The sequence below is a fragment of the Ochotona curzoniae genome, unplaced genomic scaffold, assembly GCF_017591425.1.
Source record: "Ochotona curzoniae isolate NIBS_2020 unplaced genomic scaffold, NIBS_Ocur_1.0 scaffold_2476, whole genome shotgun sequence".
In the NCBI taxonomy this organism is placed as follows: Eukaryota; Metazoa; Chordata; class Mammalia; order Lagomorpha; family Ochotonidae; genus Ochotona; species Ochotona curzoniae.
Genome location: NW_024467095.1, coordinates 13,670,933 through 13,691,282, shown reverse-complemented (window position 1 = coordinate 13,691,282; position 20,350 = coordinate 13,670,933). Strand labels below are relative to the sequence as shown.

At 40.5% G+C, this 20,350-nt stretch overlaps 1 protein-coding gene and 1 pseudogene across 1 annotated transcript; both read right to left on the bottom strand.

Moving 5' to 3' along the window:
* Positions 1–2,288: 2,288 nt before the first annotated feature.
* Positions 2,289–19,501, bottom strand: LOC121170764 (TRPM8 channel-associated factor 1). Its single transcript, XM_041002040.1, has 8 exons — positions 18,882–19,501; positions 12,184–13,178; positions 11,794–11,891; positions 10,863–11,076; positions 10,329–10,568; positions 9,074–9,411; positions 7,471–7,721; positions 2,289–4,837 (listed from the first exon to the last, which is right to left on the bottom strand). The coding sequence occupies exons 1-8, from the start codon at positions 19,499–19,501 to the stop codon at positions 4,828–4,830; spliced, it is 2,766 nt and encodes a 921-aa protein (XP_040857974.1). The 3' UTR covers positions 2,289–4,827.
* Positions 5,994–6,115, bottom strand: LOC121171027 (annotated as a pseudogene).
* Positions 19,502–20,350: the final 849 nt, after the last annotated feature.

The window sequence follows — 20,350 nt, the reverse complement described above, 5'->3', positions numbered from 1 at the left end:
TTTGGGGGTATGGGCTGCCTAAGGAATAGAACACAAACATAGGAGCAGCTTAATGATCCACTAAGTAGGTAAGAGTCAAAAAGATGGTGACAGGCACATGTTCTGATTAAATAACATTGCTCATGGGAAGATATGGACCTCCAGAGCAGGCATTCCTCCTAGAATAAGACAGAAATCATTTTTATAAAAACCAACATATTTCCACTGGACAAATCCCCAGGAGGCGAGCCAAGATGATACCACAGTTGATAAGCACTAACAGGAGATAAGACACAAAAACAACTGTAATATTGTGTTGATTTCATCTAACTGCCACACTGACTAAAAATGAAGTGAAGGGAACAGAAAGGAAAAAGTAAGTCTTGTTTTGATCAAGGGATCGTAGTAGAAGTAGCAGAGAAGATGATGCAAAAAGTTAGCAAAATGAACACACATACATTTGTGGAAGGGAAAGCAGGGTGGACCTTGCAATATGAGGTTGTATCATCATTCAAAGTGTGGAAACAAGGATTGAAGACTTTGATTTGAGGAAGATAAAACAGGATTTACATAGTGCTAGTTTTATACATTCATTTAAAGCATTTAAATGAATCTCATTTGTGTTCTATAATCCAGAGCAAAGTTTTAACAGAATTTCCTGCTGTAAATTCCAAGTTGCTTTTTCAGCATCTAGTCTCCATCCCACCCCCTACTGAACTGTCTAACCAGTTTTGTTCAGATAATCTCTCCCCTTTGTGAGAGTCAAGGATAAATGAAGCCACTTCTTGTTTCAAAGCTAGATATATAAGCTTCAGTCAATGTGTACCATTGGCACTGCCACAATTATTTCTTTCTGAATTATATGTAAGAAATATATATAAACAATATTATATTCAATTGTCCACCATGAATGGAGGCAAATAAAAATCAGAACTGTTATCCTTCTCAGTGGTTTTTCAGTTCATTGTTCTTAAATAAAGGGCACCCACTGAAATAATTTGTTTTTATCACCAAGCCAAATGCAAAGGCTACTTAATCCACGTGCTTCCTAATTGTGAGCTAGAATTCGTAGTCACCGACTTCCTTCTTCAATTATTTTTAGTCATGGCTTTAACTTAATGGGGTCCTGTTTATACTTTTTCTTAAGGACCTGAAGGATCTGGCATGGATTAGCCACATTCTAATTTAGGAGCAGAAGTTGGTGAACCCATGTAGGTTCATTTACTTGTATGAGTCACTGGGGTGGGGATTACTAAGCCACTCTCAAAGACGATCCAGAACAGGTGACTACAGCTGTTTCAGAAATAAGTACCGTGGTGTCCATGAAAATACTCCTCTCAGATTTCCAACCACAGAGGGTGGGCATGAAATTGCCAGACTGCCACAGCTGGTGTGCACTGAAATCTTCGGCGCCAAGGCTCTGCTGCCCAGGAGCTTTTCTTGGCCAGTGATTAAGACTGGTGATTAAGTCAGAGGAGACACAAGAACAACCTGACAGGTAACTTTGACCGAAAGACTCCACATTTGACAAGAAACTTTCCGAGACCTGGATGATCATGTAAATCTTTCCTGTGTATCATCTCGCCTTCCCAAGCACTCAACTTGCACTACAGCCCCACAGCTCTTTCAGCTTTTCTCTGCTTGCCCACTCTAGTTTCTCTCACAGGCATTTCTCTTAACAAACCTCTTGCACATCTGAGATTATCTTGGATTTTGTTTCTTGGAGGACTTAGAATGAGTTTGCAACTCCCAGCATTGAGCTGATCCAGATTGGTCCATTGTGGGCAGTTGGAGAATGAGCCAATGGATGGCAGCTCTTTCTGCCTGTCTACCTCTCAAATACATAAATGATTAAAACTTATTAAAGTTATCAAAAGTAATGTGAGCAGGAAACATATAGTCCTATATGGTCTTGGAAGCATGTCCCAGAATATGGGCAAATATCAGAGGTTGTTTTGGAAAAGAACACTAAAAAAAAACAAAGAACACTAGTTGTCAATCTCCATCTCTTTTGTGCATTCCTTCATTTAAAAAATATTGAAAACCCTCTAAACGGTAAGCTTTTCATCCGATGTTATTAAGAGACCAACGGTGGTGGTGCTTTTATTTGCTTTTTTTTGTGTAACATCTGTAGAAAACAAAATTGTGAAGGATGCTTGAAAATTGCATTGTGTAGCAAGAACTAGAGGGTAATGGTGAAATAAAAATGATCCCAGACACACCTGGTGGATACAAATGCTTGAGCAGCTTGCAATCCATGGCAAGGATTTTGTCTGGATTGCAGTTTAGTCAGTATAAAGTCACCAAAGGATTTTTATTTGAGTTTATTAAAAAATTTTCCAAGGAATACATGCACAAGGTAAAAAAAAAAATTAAATAGTACAGAAGAACTTATAATGAAAACAGTTTCCCATCCCAGACTTGTTTATCCAGTCCCATTCTCTAGAGGCAATTGTTTTAACAATATCTATGTTTAGATCTTCTGGTAACTAACTTCCTAAATTTAAATAATATGTTTGAACCATAATTTCTCACATTATTAACTTTAAACCATCTTTAATAATCCGCCAATACAAAACATAAAGATTTAACTTACAGTATCCTCATCTTTCCTTTACCATTGTTCTTGAATTGTTTTACAAATGTATCATTTTTAATTCTTCCATTGTTTTCATTTGTACTTTGAACAATATACCAGCATGTAGTTGTTGTTTTATTAACTGAGACTTTGCCTGAACACACATAAATAGCACAATTATTCCTTCCATCTCTCCTTCCACAACTAATTCTCAACTTCTTCCTGGTTTTTAATTGCTCCTTAATTTGTCAGCATTAGTCATTTATAACTTCAGTTATGAATCAAAAGTAGGTCTTTCGTGTTTTGCTGATAGGCTGACCAGAGAACACAAAATACCAATAAATGTCCTATATATAATGTTGGCAATTTAAGTTTCTTACTGATCGTCAAGATCTTAGGATGTTTTCTTTGCTACATAAACAATATTGTGGGTCCGTGTACCACTGGAAGGAAATTTCATCTACTGACAATCACCAACTGAGTCTCCTATATTCCATGAGCGTATCAAAATCATCGCCATTGCCAATTTTAATTGTTTTTTTTCACAGTTGGACCTGAATTTCTTGACATGATTTTGATTTGGTTTTCTTTCTTGTTGACAAAGAATGGGTGTCCTCCTTATTCTCCAACATCCCAGTTTCTGAGTGACACTATTTATGGCACAGGATGCACTTTCTTCCCGGATAGCCCAAGACTGTACTCTCCACTGATACAGGTCTGCTGGCTACTGTCCCCTGCAGTGAGAGATCCTTTTGGATAATGGTCACTCTACAGTAAAACATCCAGGGTATCACCCATTGTTTTCTGTATGGCATTTCTCCTTCAACTTGGGTTTTAATCCCTGTTTTGCTGAAGAACTGCTTCAAGGTGTTTCCCCAGAAAAGGTACAAAGGCAGCAGCCTTTGCAGAAAATTTTGCATCAAAAAAAAAATGTCTTTTATTTTAATGGTGCTCTGAATTATTTGCCTTGATGGAATTTCAGGTACAATTTTTTTTTCTATAAGCCAAGTGGGGAAACACTGCCAAATCGATAATCAGTATTCAATGTTGCTAATGATAAAATCTGCTGCCAGTCTATTTCTCATTTCTTTTTAGTTGAGACAATTACGATAACATGATGTAACTTCCTCACCACTGCTGCCACCGCCTGCCATTTACAATAACTCCCCTTTAATATTTTCAATGTTTTCCCAGACTGTTCTCAGATATAGGTTACATGAGACATCCTAGGTCTGAAATCTTAACTCTTCATTTTTTTAAAAATTTCTTTGTATATTTTGTGTTTTCTGCCTTCTAGAAATTCATTTAAAAGACATTGATTTAATTGTCTATATCTTTTTTTCATACTTTCTTTGCTTTGGGGAGATATATTCTGGAATATTCTCTCAATATTATTTTCTATCTTATATACTAAATATAACGATGCTTTATTCTATTTGCAGAGAGTTTGTCTTATTCTCAGTTTTTTCCTTTCTTTGAAGTACCTTATTTCCAACACAAGTGTTAACTCATTTCTCTGAAGGAACTATTGGAAGTTCAACTTGTTTTTTCCACATTGACTTTATTTCCTCCAGTATTTGTTGTATTTTTTTAAAATGCCTAATCCTACCTGTTTATTTTTCATATGCTTCTTCCCTACTCTTCCCTCCCACTACAGGTGTGGGGATTCCTAGATGATCATTCACACAAAAGAATGAACTTAATTTCTGCACTTATAGGATGTGGTATGTATTTCCTCTCTTCTTGTAAGGACACGTCTGTTACTCTCAGTCTTCTAAGCACTGGAGTAGAGAGTCTCAACTGTTTATTTAAAAAAAAAATTAGCTGACAGGCTAGGAAACCCACTTATCTCAACAAAAGAAGCATTTATCCTGGAGCGCCAACTCCTATCTGTACTTGGATGATGTATTCAATTCCTTTATACAAAACAACAACAAAAGTCACAAAATTTTAACTGATATCAACAAGTTACCTGTAATCTGTGCACAAGGATGGGATCAGAGTAAAACTGGGATTCAACTTTACAATTGGTATACTTGCTTAACAGATTTTTCAGGTGCCCAAGTCTCTTTGGGATTTGTTTGTTTGTTTGTTTGTTTACATCAGTTTGTATTTTGTCTGAAACATATTTTCACTCTTCTATTCATTACCATGCTTTTGCCATTTTCTCTCTTCCAGAAATGTGTTGAGCTCTCCACTTACAACTAAACGTCTTCAATTTCCATTGCTGTGATGTTTCAACTCCATTTTCTTATTTCTTGACTTCAGTTTCAGTGGGGCCTGCAGAAGGAGGAGATATAAACTTTTATATGTTTAGTCTATCATCTTAAATTGGAAGTCCCATTGGGGGCTTTTGCAAAAGGAGGCAACATACATGGCTCTATATTTTTAAAAGATCCCCAGGTTGTACTGCTAAAAAAAAAAAAAATTCATTAACAAGGGTAAGAATGGATACAAACATCATAAAAGACTGAAAAATCCCAGTTCCACTATGAGAACATATAGTGTTTGGAACTTTTGGGAGTCAGACACTTTATCAAAATACTCCAGTACTCAAAATCCAGTAAGTTAGAGAATGCTTGATTATGCCATTGAAAGGCTGAGATCTAAATGACACAGAGTCTAACTGATGACTGATGCTACAACCCCCACCCTAGCATCATTTATTACAAAGCACTTCAGGAGCCTACCTTAAGTTTTTATTTTGACCCAACATTTAGAATAAAAAAGGGAGACTTTTGGTTCTGACAAAATTTGATTAGGGGTAAGAATTAGCAGCCAATGGCAAGTAGGGACATAAAGGCCCTCTCTTTGCCAGTTGTTATCCTTATTTATTCATTGCTTTGGCCATTCAAGTAACTGCAGTAAAGAACTCCAATTCTACCACCTAGTAGCAATAATGTACTGAATGTCCAGAAAATCCACTTCTCTCAATCACAAAATGTGACAATTGTTTCCAGGTCATATGATTAATCTCATACAATTAAATAACAGACACACACACACATAAAGGAACAGGTGCAATGTCTAGCACATACTTAACATTCTATAATTGATACAATTTTAAATAATAAGCAAATATTTAATATCTTTGTTCAAAACACCTAGATAATATATATGCACTAAATAATAGGAAATTAATTCAAGGAATGAGAAATTATAATGTAAATAAGTCCAAAGAAAAGCATTATGTAGGATAAATCCTACTGGCTATGCATTCACTCAATTAGCAGTTAAACAAGTAAAATAGCATACTAAAATAAATTAAAAAGGAGTAAGCTAAAGGAAAATCACCCGTGGAGACACAGCACCCCTCTTTGAGACCAAACTCTGGTTAAAAATATGAGGAAATGGAATAACAACAGAGGAAAATTGGGAGAATATGACAATTTAATGAACTTTGGATCAGCTCTATCCAATTGTCTTTTTCCAAAGTAATCTACATATGAACTGACTCTGTCAAGTTGGTCTCCCATCCAAGTACTAACCAGGCCCGACCCTGCTTAGCTTCCGAGATCAGACAAGATCGGGCGCGTTCAGGGTGGTATGGCCGTAGACTGTGTCAAGCTGGTAATCAACTCTTGACAGTGATTGTCACGGATATTTAATTACAAAAATATAAACCTTTGGTAGATTGGTGCCCTCAGATTATTATGGACAAGCACCATCAGGAAATCATTCTGGTCTTTGCAAGATATCCACTCTTGATTGAACAAAAAACATTTCACCTAAAAGATAGAACTAATAAAAAGGATAAAATCCAAATTGTTTTTAGAAAAATCACAGTTTTAATTTAGAGGCCTTTCTTCAACTCATTAGGCAATAATGGCATCAAAATCCTTTTAGAGATTGGTACCTTAAGTGTGGGATGAAACAAATTTAACAATGACTTTGTCTATAAATGCCATCTAAAAGTAAAGTTCAGCTTCAAACTAATATTGAGATAATTAGACAATAACAATGGCAGATTTTCTCAACACGTGGTAACTGCCAGATAATGTTATCATTTTCAGAGAGACTGTCAGATCTTTTCCTCACATTTAATCCTACACACTTGATCTAATTTTATAGCTAAGAAAACTGAGTCACAGAGTAGTTAAGAAAAAAAAAAGTCAAGCTCTGACAAGTAATAGGTGAAAGAACCAGGATTTGAATGCAGGGAGACTGTATTAGCAGCTATGATGATCCAATGTCTAAGGGAAGGAAATAGAATAGGAAGTGCAAAGTTCATTTTTCTGTGAACCAGTATTATATTAAAGAAAATTCCTTGGGTAGGAGCTATCATAGAGTCCACAGACTTCTCTAGAATTACCAACCTGAATCTTCAAGACAACTCTGACGCAGCAACTTTTGTCCCCATTTCACACATCAGAAAATGTGAGTCAAGAGACAAAATGATTTTCTCAGGCACTAACCCTCATCTAGGCTCCTAACAAATATGACTGTTTTTACTTATAAAAGTACCAAACACACAAAATATGAGTTATAGGAACAGCCTTCTGAGCAACATATATTTTTGTTGAGTTTTGTGCTTAGGCTTTTGGAAAGTCCATTCAAAATTATAAGCTCAGAGAGAGTGTTCAGGATACCATAATGGCAAAACTAGGGCTGCTATAGAACCTGCCTCCCAGGATCTTACAACTGGGCCAATAGAGGATCAGGAAGAAATCTGAAGGCTGAAAGCAAGGGACCAGGATTCCTAAATAGAATGCTTTGTTCCTGGGAAATTCTTACTCCACTTGTTGCCCATACTCTTAACCCACTTCTGGAGGTGGACATAGGTAATATGGAACAGGAGCATGAACTAAGAGGACAAGGCCAGAACCCTAGAGGACAGAGGCAGAGGAGTAAATCCCCACCTCTGCCTACCTCCCCAAACCTCTCTACCTGCCACCTCGATGGGCACTCCTTACATCTGTGTGAGGAGGTATAATTTCATAATATTTTCCTTCCATTCAGGCAAATAGGCCAGGCTGGTAGCCACTTCCTTCTGGATGGGCCAGGCCCAGGCCTCAAAGAACGGAGCCAAGTTCTTCTGCACTTGTTGAGAGAACATCTTGACCCACAGATTCATTTTGTCGACATTGTCTGTGGGCAAGTTGGTCTGGTTCCTATACTCAGTGAAGAGACGGATGAATGGCTCCCAGCCAAAGGCTTCTTGTAGCTGGGAAGAAAAAGAAAGGACAAGATGAGACATTGAAGATATAAAACAAGGGTTCAACACTCTAAGTGGATTGAAAGTATGAAATCCCTTAAATTACTTAGATTTCTATCACTAATTATTTCTGGTTTTCCTGCCAATCTTACGTCCTACTCTTCCATTTTCTAGGCAAAAGGGGGAACTTAGAGTTAATCTAGGGTATGCCACAGAGCAGAGAGAAGGTTAATAAGTGAATTGGTTAATATCAATCCTATCAGTGTCATTATTCATATAGTTCATGGGAAGTTACACAAGGATTTAAAGTTAGTTGATGTGTTTCAATCTTTGAATAGTTGCAAAGTTAAACCCAGCAACTAGGACACTACCACACCAATCATGCTAACAAAATCAGGGATCTATTTACAAAGCTGCTAAAATGGACCTTGAGGGAAAAGGAAATCAGATGGAAGCAGAAGACTTCAGATATTCTAGATAACTAACAAGACTGAGTTGTGACAAGCGGTCATCCTGATGTCATAAGGAGATGGTTCATGGCAGCCACAGTTACAGAACTTTGTAGTTACAGAACTTAGGCCATTTCCAGCTTCACTTCACTGATGAAGAACTTTTGCTTCTCGGAAAAAGCATTTTATTGACGAAGTTAAATCAGAGCTTCCCTGACTATTTTTCACCATTCTCATGTTGATGGAATGAACAGAGGCCCTCAAGCAAGTCCAGGACCCAAAATAGAACACTACTGGCCTGAGACTGAGTTTCAGAACTTAAGGCGATAATATTGTCCACAGTGAGCTGGGAACTGACCCAGTCACTGCGGGAAGGTAACCAAAGCATCAAACACTAACTTCAAAGGCAAAGGCAACTTTTATGCTAGGGCAGGGGGGAATCTTGGAACTGCCTACAAAAGACGCAATTTGAGGCACAGCTAAGTCATAATAATGAGATAATCCACTAGTTCAAGAAAAAATGGGTCATATCCCATGTGTAATGTATGTATGGCTGGGTTTGGATAACTATCAAGTAGAACTAGGTTTTAAAGGCAGAGATGCTAAGTATACTATATAACATGTAATTTATAGTGCTATGCTTGCCTCTTTGTTGAACTCTTCTCAGTATTTTCTGTCTAATCTCCTATATCTCTATGGAATGGAAGGTGAGGCTGAGTCTATTTATTGTATCTGCTTTAGGGTCATGCAAAAATGATGCATTGGGAGGCAGTCACATTTGTACTCAAAAAGGATCTCCCATGGTCCAATGAAGCAGACAGGTGCAGTGGGGACCCCCCTCGAATTACCAGAGTATCAGATAACAAGGTGGCCATGATGGCCAGGGGTCTCTAATCACCCTTTGACCAGTACCTGTAAATATGTCTCCAGGGCAGTCCATGCATTCCAGTTTTTCACATTGGGCCCCTTGCTCAGGTAGATTCGAACTCTTTTTTCCCGAACTGGGGGCCACAGGGCAATGTTTGCACGGCTTCGAGGAATGCCCAAGACTGTTTCATGCACATAAACACACCACAGGTTGCAGGTGGCCTCAGTGGTGTGTGGTGGGAATTCCCATTCCTGTCGCTGCTGGTTGCGGCCCAGCTCATGGACAGGGCCCCACAGCCCCTTGGTTCTGATGAGCTTCTCATTGATGAGTTCCTGCACTGACTCCAGATGGCACATAATGGGGTATCCAGCATGCATCCAACCTGGAAAATGTAGGAGAGTACAAGAGAGGGTTAGCATCCTTCCTGCTTCACCTTATGAAGTTCATCTCTCTTATTTCTCTTCTAAAATACCCAGGGAACCTTTTAAGCTCCTTTTCACACTCCAGAAAATGAGAGCAAGCACATAGATAAAATGACTTTCTGACACATTAACATATGGCTACAGGGATCCATAATTATCATAACAGCAATCCAAAGCAAAGTCCTTCCAGGTCTTCCCTCTCATTCTCTCTTTTGTAATAATTCTTTTTACTGTGACTTTAAGTAGTATGTACATGGGAGAAGATGAAAATTACAAATAGCCATCCATACTACTTTTTTTTTTTATTTTTGTGAAAGTTCTTATCCAAGCCAACTTGTGTCATATCCGTTTCTTAATATCTAGAGCTCTTTGATGGTGGCCCCCATCTCATTGTCTGGGTAAGGAACTGTCTACATTTATACAATATTGTATAATGATCATCTATGAAAGCCAATAAAATGAGGGTCTAGTGAAGTTTCCATGATTCTTTTATGTCTATATTCTCAACTTTTAGGCTCCTTGACTATTGGCAAAAATGTCTACTCAATGTCTTCTCCAGGCTGAAAGATTCTCCCAACAACTCTGAAATAAGCTGAAGTCCCCGCCATATTTATTCACTCCTTGAGGTTCCCAGAGTGACGGCTGGAAGCTCAGGTGATATCTCTTGATGTCTTTGATGATACATCTCCACATATTGCCTTACACCTGCCCTTTATTTCTTTATTACATTTCTTTCCTTTCCATTTAAATAACAAATAGTCTATCTATGTCTATCCATTACAACATTTATATCCTACTGGTTAACCGCTGAGTGCTTGTGAGAAAAAAAAAAAGACATTGGAACGTAAAATGTATAGAGTTCACTTAGAGCACTCACCAACAGATATTTGCACATCGGCAACAATCCTCTGGGGCAGACGCAAAGGGAAGGGCTCGGCTCCCAGCCTAGCCACAGCTTGCATCACCTCATCCCAGAGGCGGAGCAGGGGCTCAGGGTTCTCCAGAGTGCGAAGGTTTGCCGTTGGCACTGTCAAGATGACGTTGTCCGTCGCTAGCTCACCCCAGGGACCTGGATTCTCTTGGATACGTCTTTTCCATTCTTCTTGGGATGTCTCCCCTAAAAAGAGAGACGATGGGGCTTAAATACATTTGCCCAAATCCTTAAGGTTAAGACTTAACAGCTTGGATGCTCCCAGGAAGAAAATACCAAGATCGTGAGCAACCAGTCCTTCATCTATGAAGTCTACACAGATGTGATTTTATCTCCTCACCTGGGATGTTTTATTTCTGGAAACCCATCTGCCTTCCCTCAGCTATTCTGTTTCTCTCCTTCTACCACTAACAACACCAGTCAAATCCCATCCCCTGCTTCTGTTTTTCCCTCAGGTTGCACCCCGTGGTTTCCACTCACCGAGCTTATAATATGGAGAATGCACAGCTCCCTTAACGGTAATGGGCACAGAACCCAGTTTGCTGCTCTGAGGCACAATGATATAGAGGAGGCCACCCCAAAGGCAGGTGATCGATTTTGTGGGTTTGTCCAGGCAGCATCGATTAATCACAAGTGGACCTCGGAACAGCTTGCTGGCCCTGGTCAGGTCATCTGTGTGGCAGCCAATCTGGATCTGGAGCAGAGAGATCCACAGAGAGTCAACACAGACCATGGGTTGGTACAAGAAAGAGCCTAGGATGTTAGGATTTGGAAAGGGACCATTAGGTAATGTCCTCACGCATGCCCAGTCTTCCCACCATTAACATGATAAACCCAGGCACCTGTAGCATTTCCTGTGGTCACATACACCCAAGGGATTCAAATATTGCCTCAAATTGGGACATGTTGAGACACTAGTGTGAGAAGTACCAGGTGTCAGCCATTGGGCTGATTCTACGGAAGCTCAACTCCCACAAAAGTTCCCTTAGTCTGTTTCTCTGTAGTTGTCACTCTGTCTCTGTGTTTCTATCTTTAAAAGGCAAAGTTTAGAGATTGGAAGAGAAACACACAAGATCTCCAGTCCACTGGTGTAATCCCTAATATCTGCCTGGTTGGGACTGGGTCAGTGCTGGAACCAGGGACTGAGAATAAAAAAAAAAAAAAATCACAAAACTTAAAAGCCAGAAACTGGGTCAGGATTGAGTTTGGGACTCTTAACTTGTCTCAACTTCTTATGTTTAAGTTAATAAACCAGCTTTTCAGTACATCAGTTGTCTTGTACTTAAAATAGAGGCAAAAGCACCTACCTTGCATTGCCAATAGATTTTGTGAGAACCAACTAAGCCACCAACTGCAAAGGCAAAATAACCTTGGTTCCATGGTATGCAAGGAGAATACAGCATGGTCTCACCTTCAGGTCAGCAGAGGCAGCAGCTTCAGGCAGTGAGACTTCTATAATTTGTCTTGAAGGTATGTATAGCCCAGTACTCATCCAGCAATACCTGGTGCCTGCCAAAAGCAGAGAAGAGCAGATTTCAGCTGTTTTCCTGAATTCAATCCTGCTCAGTATTTCCACAAACACACATCATGAATTCTGCACATCTCTTCCCATTGACTCTGCTCTCTCTAGACTTTTCCAAACAGCAGCTAACATACCACCATCTGTCTCCTTGGCAGCATGAACTACAGGCTGGAGATGGCCCTTTGGAGGTGAGCAGGCACCATCATTTAGCTGCCGTAATCACCACGCCCCTGATCCATTAGTTCCCATAATACTGGGCTGTCACCTCATATTCCTCACCTGGGTTGGTGCAGTTGACCTCGACGGTTATAGGAGATTCTGATGGGCGCAGATAGGGGCTGCTGTAGATATCTTCAATTTCTGGCACTAACAGAGAGAGGTCACTTCCCGAGTGGGCCAGACCAGTGGCCAGGGAAAGCATCGCGCCCCTGCAGCAGTCGTTGATAACAGGGTTCTCTCGGGTTGCTACAGGGAGCCGATAGCGACTTAGCAGCTTCCTCAGGAGTCGGTGCACAGACATATATGCAGGGATCTCGTCTGCGGGAATCTGAAGGAAAGCTGCACCATCTGGGCCCAGCTTTGCTAACCAACCCTTTTCCACATTGCCTCGCTTCCTGCCCATTATAACCTGGAACTCAGCCAGAGTCGAGCGGAAATGGTAGGTCCTTATCCCAGCTTTAGGAGTACGGAAGGGCCCTGGATTGAGGCTCTGGCTTGTGATGCTGATGCCAAAGGGGTTGAGGAGCAAGTTTCCCGGGAATCGAGCCAAAGGAGACACCCCTGGGTTCTTGAAGGCCCACCACCAGGCTTGGGCTCCAACAAATAGCCCACCCCCCTCTGCTACGAACTCCTGCAGCTCTTTAACCCCCACGTCACTCGTGGGTTCAAAGCAATAGACACTGGCATCGCTGGTCAGATGGGGCTCAATACTGGTGTCTATGCCTCCCACTGCAAGCAAGCCGCTCAGCGTTCTCAGCTCTGTCTGCACCACAATCTTGCCTCTACGGCCCCCATCTAGCCAGCGGACAGCATTAAGCAGAAAGGGACCTAGTTTACCAACGGTGAATAACACCTTGTGGCCAGTCACCACCACCCGGCCACGGCCATAGCGGGCAGCTGCGATAACACAGCCGTGGTAGGAATCTAACCCCAGAGGAAAGGCTAAAGCCCCGTGCACTAACAGCTGGGATGGGAAACAGTCCGAGTTGCTGATGTCCAGCTCCGAAATCCCATGTAGGAGTTCCTCTCTGTCCTCAGACAGGTCATCTTCGCAACTGCAAAAGATCACATACAATTTCCATTAAAAGAGCAACTCTTGGAACAGAGCCTGAAAACAGCCAAGTGCTATGGAAATGTTGGCTTTATGAATGTATGTATGCTATTTTTAGCTCTCATGGAAGAGTCGGAAGACGGTGTGCAGATCTGACCTGACCTTTCTGCATATGGAAGCTGGAAGAGAAGACAGGAAAGTTCTTAACAGTTCTACTCTGCTTGTTGTCAGAGCACCAGCTCTCTAGAGGAAATGGCAAGGGAAGTTCTGTTGAGTTTACCCAATACTCTACCTTAAACACTCTGTATTCATGTTTACTTCGGCCCTTTAAATACTATAGGAATTACTTAAGAAAATCTTCTTTTATTCTTCTAAGGAACTGTTCACACATTTTCCCTGAGGTATATCCTACAAATGAAATCTACAGTGAATTGAGTTTAGTTGGAGCTTAGTGAGAAATTATTTTCATCTCAAAAAGTGGAGCAAGGGGACTAACTGGCCTTAGCTCTGGAGAGACCCTCTGGTTGCCTGATCTCAAGGAAATTTTGCTGTCTGTATCTAGGACTGCACCACGTATATCCACGCTCCAAGGCTTTGTTCAACATCACATATTTACTGTCTATGCACCTGTAAGACCAAAACAGGAGATGAAAGCCCGGACAGCTAGTGCAATTATGGTGAGTCAGGGGTAGAGGCCTTTTACCAGTTTGAGATTCTGAAGCTGATTCTGAAGCTATTATTAAATAAAATGACAGCAACTGTGTTGTCAGAAGGCAGCTGCAAGTAAAACCTGAAAATGGAAGATGGCAATCTCACTATATTTGTCCGATACTTTCTGTCGCTAGCAGAACTCTGATGGGAAAACTCAGGTCCTGTTTGCAAGTATAAGCCTTTCCTGAGGAGAAGGGAATCACTATACTGGTTGAAGACGACGCTCCAGCTGCTTGAAACATTAACCTTGAAAATTGTTCGACAAGGCCCACAACTAGTTTGTAGAGGGACAATGCTCTGTCTAAAGTGCTCGGAGCTTGAGCCAAAGAGAGAGGGTGACACTGCTCTAATGGCACCTGTGACTCAGAGACAACCCCTTCATCCTCTCCCTCTCTCTCACACCTCCTCCAGGGAACATAGAGCAAGTAAGTTCAATGGCCTCAGGATGTGACCTCTACCCCAAGACTAACAGGCTCACTAGGCCTTTGGATTGAGAGTGTGAGAGTGTGTGAACAAAGTGTAAGCATTGAAAGGGAAAAAAACTCTCTCCTATAGCTGTCTACCTAAACATGGCTAACCAGAATTTTCCAATTTTTTAAAAAAAAGAATTTCAAGCAACATCAAAGGCTTTAATTCAGATAATAAAATTGTGTATTATGAATTTTAGAAGGTTTTTTTTGTTTGTTTTTGCAAAGAAAGTCCATGGAGAAGTGGATTACTGTGTTATAAATTAATGTATTCACATCCAGATTTCTCCTCTTGAGATGGACATTAGATGAAGTTTAGGGTGCCCGTGACCTTTACCGGAGTACCTGGTTCAAATGCTGGCCCTGCTTCTGTGTCCAGCTTCCTGGTGCCGTGGGCCTGGACAGTCAGCAGATGGTTCAGATCACTGAGCACTTGCCATCTACGCTGCACGCACAGACTGAGTTCCAGGGTCGCAGCTCTGGCCTGGCCCAGCCCCAGCCCCTGAAGGCACCTGGGGAGCGAGCCAATGCATGGGAACTCTCTCTCTGCCTCTCAAATAATAATTAATTAATAATAATAATAATTAATGAAATAATAATTTTTTAAAGATTTATTTATTTTTCTTGGAAAGTCAGATTTACAGAGAGAAGAGACAGAAAGATCTTCTATCTGCTGATTTACTCCCCAAGTGGCCACAGTGGCCAGAACTAAGCCTATCTGAAACCAGGAGCCAGAAACTTCTTCTAGGTCTCCCACATGGGTGCAGGGTCTCAAGGCTTTGAGCTATCCTTGACTGCTTTCCCAGGTCACAAGCAGGGAGTTAGCTGGGAAACGGAGCAGCCAGGACACAAACTGGCACCCATTTAGGATCCTGGCACATGCAAGCCGAGGACTTAAGTCACTAGCTCATCATGCCGGGCCCCTTGAAATAATTAATCTAAAAAATATTTCCCTTCTAGTCTAGTGTGACAAAATTAAAAGATACCAGACTTTCAAACAGTTCCTAAGGTCAATACGTAATTATGGGCTAGCATTGTGGCATAGTAGGCTTAGTTCTGTTTGTGGTACCAGCCAGTTCCTGTCCCAGTTGCTCCACTTCCAATCCATGATAATAATAATAATTTTAAAAAAGCTTTAAAAAAATGAAAAACAAAGCAAAACCAGTTGCCTTAGTTATCAGGAAACCAATTAATTGGCTTACTATTACACCATTTGTGTTCAAATGTCACATGGCAGTTTAGCATGACGTAATAATGCATATGTCCCTTGCCTCACTTTCTCTCCCGCGGGCATTCTACAACCACAGGAAGGACGAGGGTTGCCTTCTGTTTGCACTGTGCACGGCCTAGGACCTTCAGCACAGTGTGAAGCTCAAGGACTGACAGCAGCTCTTCTTTGCTTTTTTTCAATCTTAGGGGGAAAATATCTGCAGAGTTTCATTTTTAAGAATAATTTGAGCTATAGGCTTCTCATAAATGCTTCTTATCAGTTTGACAAAGTTCCTTTTTGAAATTTTATCATAATGTTGTTTGGATTTGACAAAAATGTTTTTGGTTATTGTTTTTGAGCTTAATACTTTTCTTATTCGTTCTGTTACTCAAGTGAACCAATTTGGTTTCTAAATTTTGAACCAGTCATGTATACCTAGGATAACTCTATCTTGTTTTGAAATATTTTTTTTTACATATTTCCGTATTTTATTTGCTATCATAATGGCATAGCATATTAAGCCTCTGCCAGTGTCTCCAGCATTCCATATGGACAATAGTTAGAGTCCTGGCTGCTTCACTTCTGATCCAGCTCACTCTGCTTATAGCTTGGGAAAGCAACAGAGGCTGGCCGAACTCCTTGAGCCCCTGTACATGGGAGACCTAGAAGAAGCTCCTGGCTCCTGGGTTTGGTCCAGCCCAGCTTTGGTCATGCATCCATTTGGCAAGTGAACCAGTGAATGGAAAATCTCTTTCTATCTCTCTCTCTCTCTCTCTCTCTCCTTCTCTCTCTCTTTCTCTCTCTCATTCTCTCTCTGCAACTCTATCTCTGCAGTACAAATAAATAAATATTTTATTAAAAACAAAAAGGTTTTCACTTATGTTCATGAAAGACGTTTCTATGTTGCTTTCTTATAATGCATTTCTCCAATTTAATTAATAGAGAAATATTGGTTTAATCCACGAAGGGGAAAATTTTTTTCCTGTTTCTAATTTCTGGAACATTTTATGTAGTACGGTTGGTGCTAGTTTTTGCTAGACAATTCGATAAATTATTCAGGGAAACTATCAGGACCTGAAGATTTTTTGTGCTGTTGATTTCACTAAATTACTTTTAAATTTTAAAAATTTAAATGGTAGCAAATATAACGCATAGAATGTCTATACCTACGTATTTTTTACCTAGCTTCTTCTAGTTTCACTTCGTATAGAATCACAGCACAATTATCCAAACTGAGAAGTTAACTTTAATTAAATAAACTTAAAACTTCATATGAATTTATCAGTTTTTCTGCCAAAGTCTTCTAGAATTCAGCTGCATTTAGTAATTGATGTTTTAATTGCAATTTGACTTATTCAACATGTTTTATGCTTTATATTTTGGTGTGTGAAATTTTAGTAACTTGTATCTCCAAAAACTGTTCATTTTGTATAAATTATAACTTTTTGTCATGAAGTTTCTTGTAAACTTTGTTTGATTTACTGACTCTCTGCATTCTATGCACACCTAACATAGAAAAGATCTTTACAAGAAATCATGGAAAATCTGCATCATGAAAACAGTACGCATGAATTTTTAAAAATATGTTTGCAATAAAATAAACTTACCTTATGATTCCATTTTTCCATTAACTTTCAGCCTTGTAAAGCTAGCAAAGACCTCTAAAGATATGTGAATCTTAGTTATAAATAAACTGAATAGCTATTCAGATAATTTTACTTTTCAAGCTACTTGGGTAATTGCATTCACTTATCTTCAGTAATTTGGTTCTTTATCTTTTTATTTAAGCCGCTTTTAAGTAAAAAAAAAAAACAGTTTTCAAGCTTGAACAATCTTTCGCTATCTGCAAATAATGCTTTTTCTGGTTAATATCCTTTTACAGATTTGGAAACTGAAGGGGACACATATTAACATCAATTTATAATGTTTGCTGATGCCTGTTTCACAGAAGTGGGTGTCAGCTGTGCTTCTTGGACCACTTCAACAATCCAAGTGTGATCATTTGTGAAATGGACTATTGCTTCTTCACATCTGATGACATCAGTGAACAAACAGAGATCTCACTACAGACTGAAAATTCAGTTTCAAGGGAGTAAAGTCAAAGGGAGCTTCTATATCAACACAGTTCTGTCGGGAGGGAACTGAAAGGACTTGGTAGGTCATCCTGTGTGCAGGACGCAGAGCTCTCTTGCAACCAACAGTCATTTGGCTTTTGGCATTTCCTCCAGGTCAGGTGAGATGTTTGTGTTCCTCATTCTCATATCTTCGTAAACTATATTCTCGAAATAAGACACTGTGTCTGAAAAACACAGTATGTTCAATAAACTATGGATGAATGAATGAATAAGCGAATGAGTAAACAAAATGAATTTGAGCTCCATCATGGAAACTTGATATCTAAGTTAAAATTAGACAAAGGAACTTATTATCTGAAACACAGAGAAAATTGATTCTCCTGAGACTTCCTTAAGAGTTTTATGCCAAGCAGAAGTCACAGAAGTCACAGCTCCACCCTCTTCATTAAATCTTGCTTTAATCCACTCTTGCCAGAAATTCCAGTACTCTTTGTTCCAAGGATGCTAAGAATTTTAATATATGATAAAGCAAGTGGCTTAGTTTAGACTATTGTCATTTCTAGCCCTCTTATTCAGCCATTCAATCGTACATTCAACAGTTGTATTCTGAGCCCTTGCTAATCCAGGAAATGTTTGGCACTCTGTGCACTGGGCAGAGCAGGGCAGAATGAGACATGCTCTCAGCCAGCTTCAAGTACAGCCTACGTGGTACACACACCTGCTTCCTTCATTCCTGATCACCAGGCATCTGGTGTTTTGCTCTCAGAGATAAAACTGAACACACATAATTTGCCATAATTTGCACCATCCTCGACTTCTCACTTCCATCGTAACCCCTCTGGCAAGACATTTAAAATTATTTCTGTAGCTTTCTAGATTGGTCTTAGGGGATCTTTATTGTCTTTTCCTGTTCTTCAGAGTTAGGTTGCAAGCTACCTTCTCCTAGGAGTCTCCCTGGACTCATGCCAATTTTGGGGTGAGCAGAGTATTTTGTTATATTACATATGGAAGGATATAAAGGTTATTAGATTCCTCCCCTCAAAGACCTGGTCTGGAAGACAGTAGCAAGAAAGACCACGTTCCTGCTATACCTCATGATATCGTAAAAATCTAGTTGATGTATAATGAATCCATGTACAAGTGCCAAGTTATCTTCTATTAGCCTAATAGCAGCCTAAATATAAGAACCACACCTGCTTTTTAAACCAGGGCTTGCTTACATCTCATGGGGGTAAGGTACTTACGTAACTAAAACTGGGATCTTGGGCATCTTCTTCGAGACTTTAAAGAAACTTGTGTCCCCTTTGTTGTCAGTGAAATACACGCCCGCCACACTGGTCACAAGGTTGCCAGGGAATGTGAACAGGACCCTTTCATCATCGGCCTGGTTGGCCCAATCCCAGGCTTGGCCGCCTATGAGCAAACCCCCTCCTTGTTTCATAAACTGGACCAGCTTCTCAATCATGCTCTCATTGTAGGCATCAATACAGTAAACTCCCAGGGAGTCTTTCACTTCTGGCTCAGTCTTCACCTCCACTCCTGAGCCTTCGAGGATTTTGGCCAAAGGTGCCACAGAAGGGTGCACACCAACGGGAGCCCCAGGGGAGGAATTTAGCCAACCCACAGCATTGAGGAGAAAGGTGGACAGATGGGCCTCCACCATGTAGTCCTCATGAGATAAGACGACCAGGCGGCCTCGGCCGTAAGAGGAGGCAGCAATGAGCACCTGGCCCATGTCATTCACCATCACAGGAAATGAGGCCTCTCCAATAAGAAGGAGTTCACTTGGGGTGGCGTCATCAGGGAGATCCCAGCTTACTACGCCTTTCATGAGGGCCTCGAAGGCAGCAGAGGGGGTCGCCATGGCTCTCGCCGTTTCTGCAGAGAAAGAAAGAAAGAAAGAAAGAAAGAACATTATGGTATATTTTGCTGGCAGATGACAAACCAAGAAAAGAAACAAGCACAGTAATTTGTCCCTCCGATGGCTGTAGTAATTCATCCTACTGTTCCAGCTTACAGACAATACTGACGATGTTGAATAACTCAAACACTCAACGGCAGGGTCTACAGTTGATGTATTATGTATCCATTGCGCTCTGTCCTTGAAAACCCAAGAGGTCAAACATGGAGAGCTTGACCCTCTATGTCACAGAAAGAAACAGGTAGAGGAGGAAGGAGGGCGCCTCCAGCGAGCTATTGTGAAGTACTAACTATGATTTTATTGTTTTTGCAGGCATAATCAAGTTGTAAGGAGATCATACTGCTTTGGACAGGCCCTAGTTCAAAGACATCCCTCACATGGGATTGGGAGACAGAAAATGCAGATACCTGGAGGGAGAATGCTATCGTAAGACTGCCAACCAAGAAACACCAAGTGTTGCTATGTCCATTCTACCCCCTTTGACCCTCTCACTAATTAACTGCAACTTGGAAATCCCATAACATCAGTCTGAACAGTCCGGGTTCTTGAAAAGGTTCTTTGGTGAAAGTCACAGAACAGCTTAAGGCAAAATGGAACCCTCTGTGATCTGAACACACATCCCAGACAGCCAGGACCAGAAAACTAACCCATTATGAAACGATGGCATACTCTTACTGGCACCTAAGTCTCATATGAGAAAAGCGTGTATGTGAGCTACCAGGCATCTCCTACTCCTTCATCAGGTATGTCTTGTAATCTAACCTCTTACACATGCACTGAACTGAAACAGAT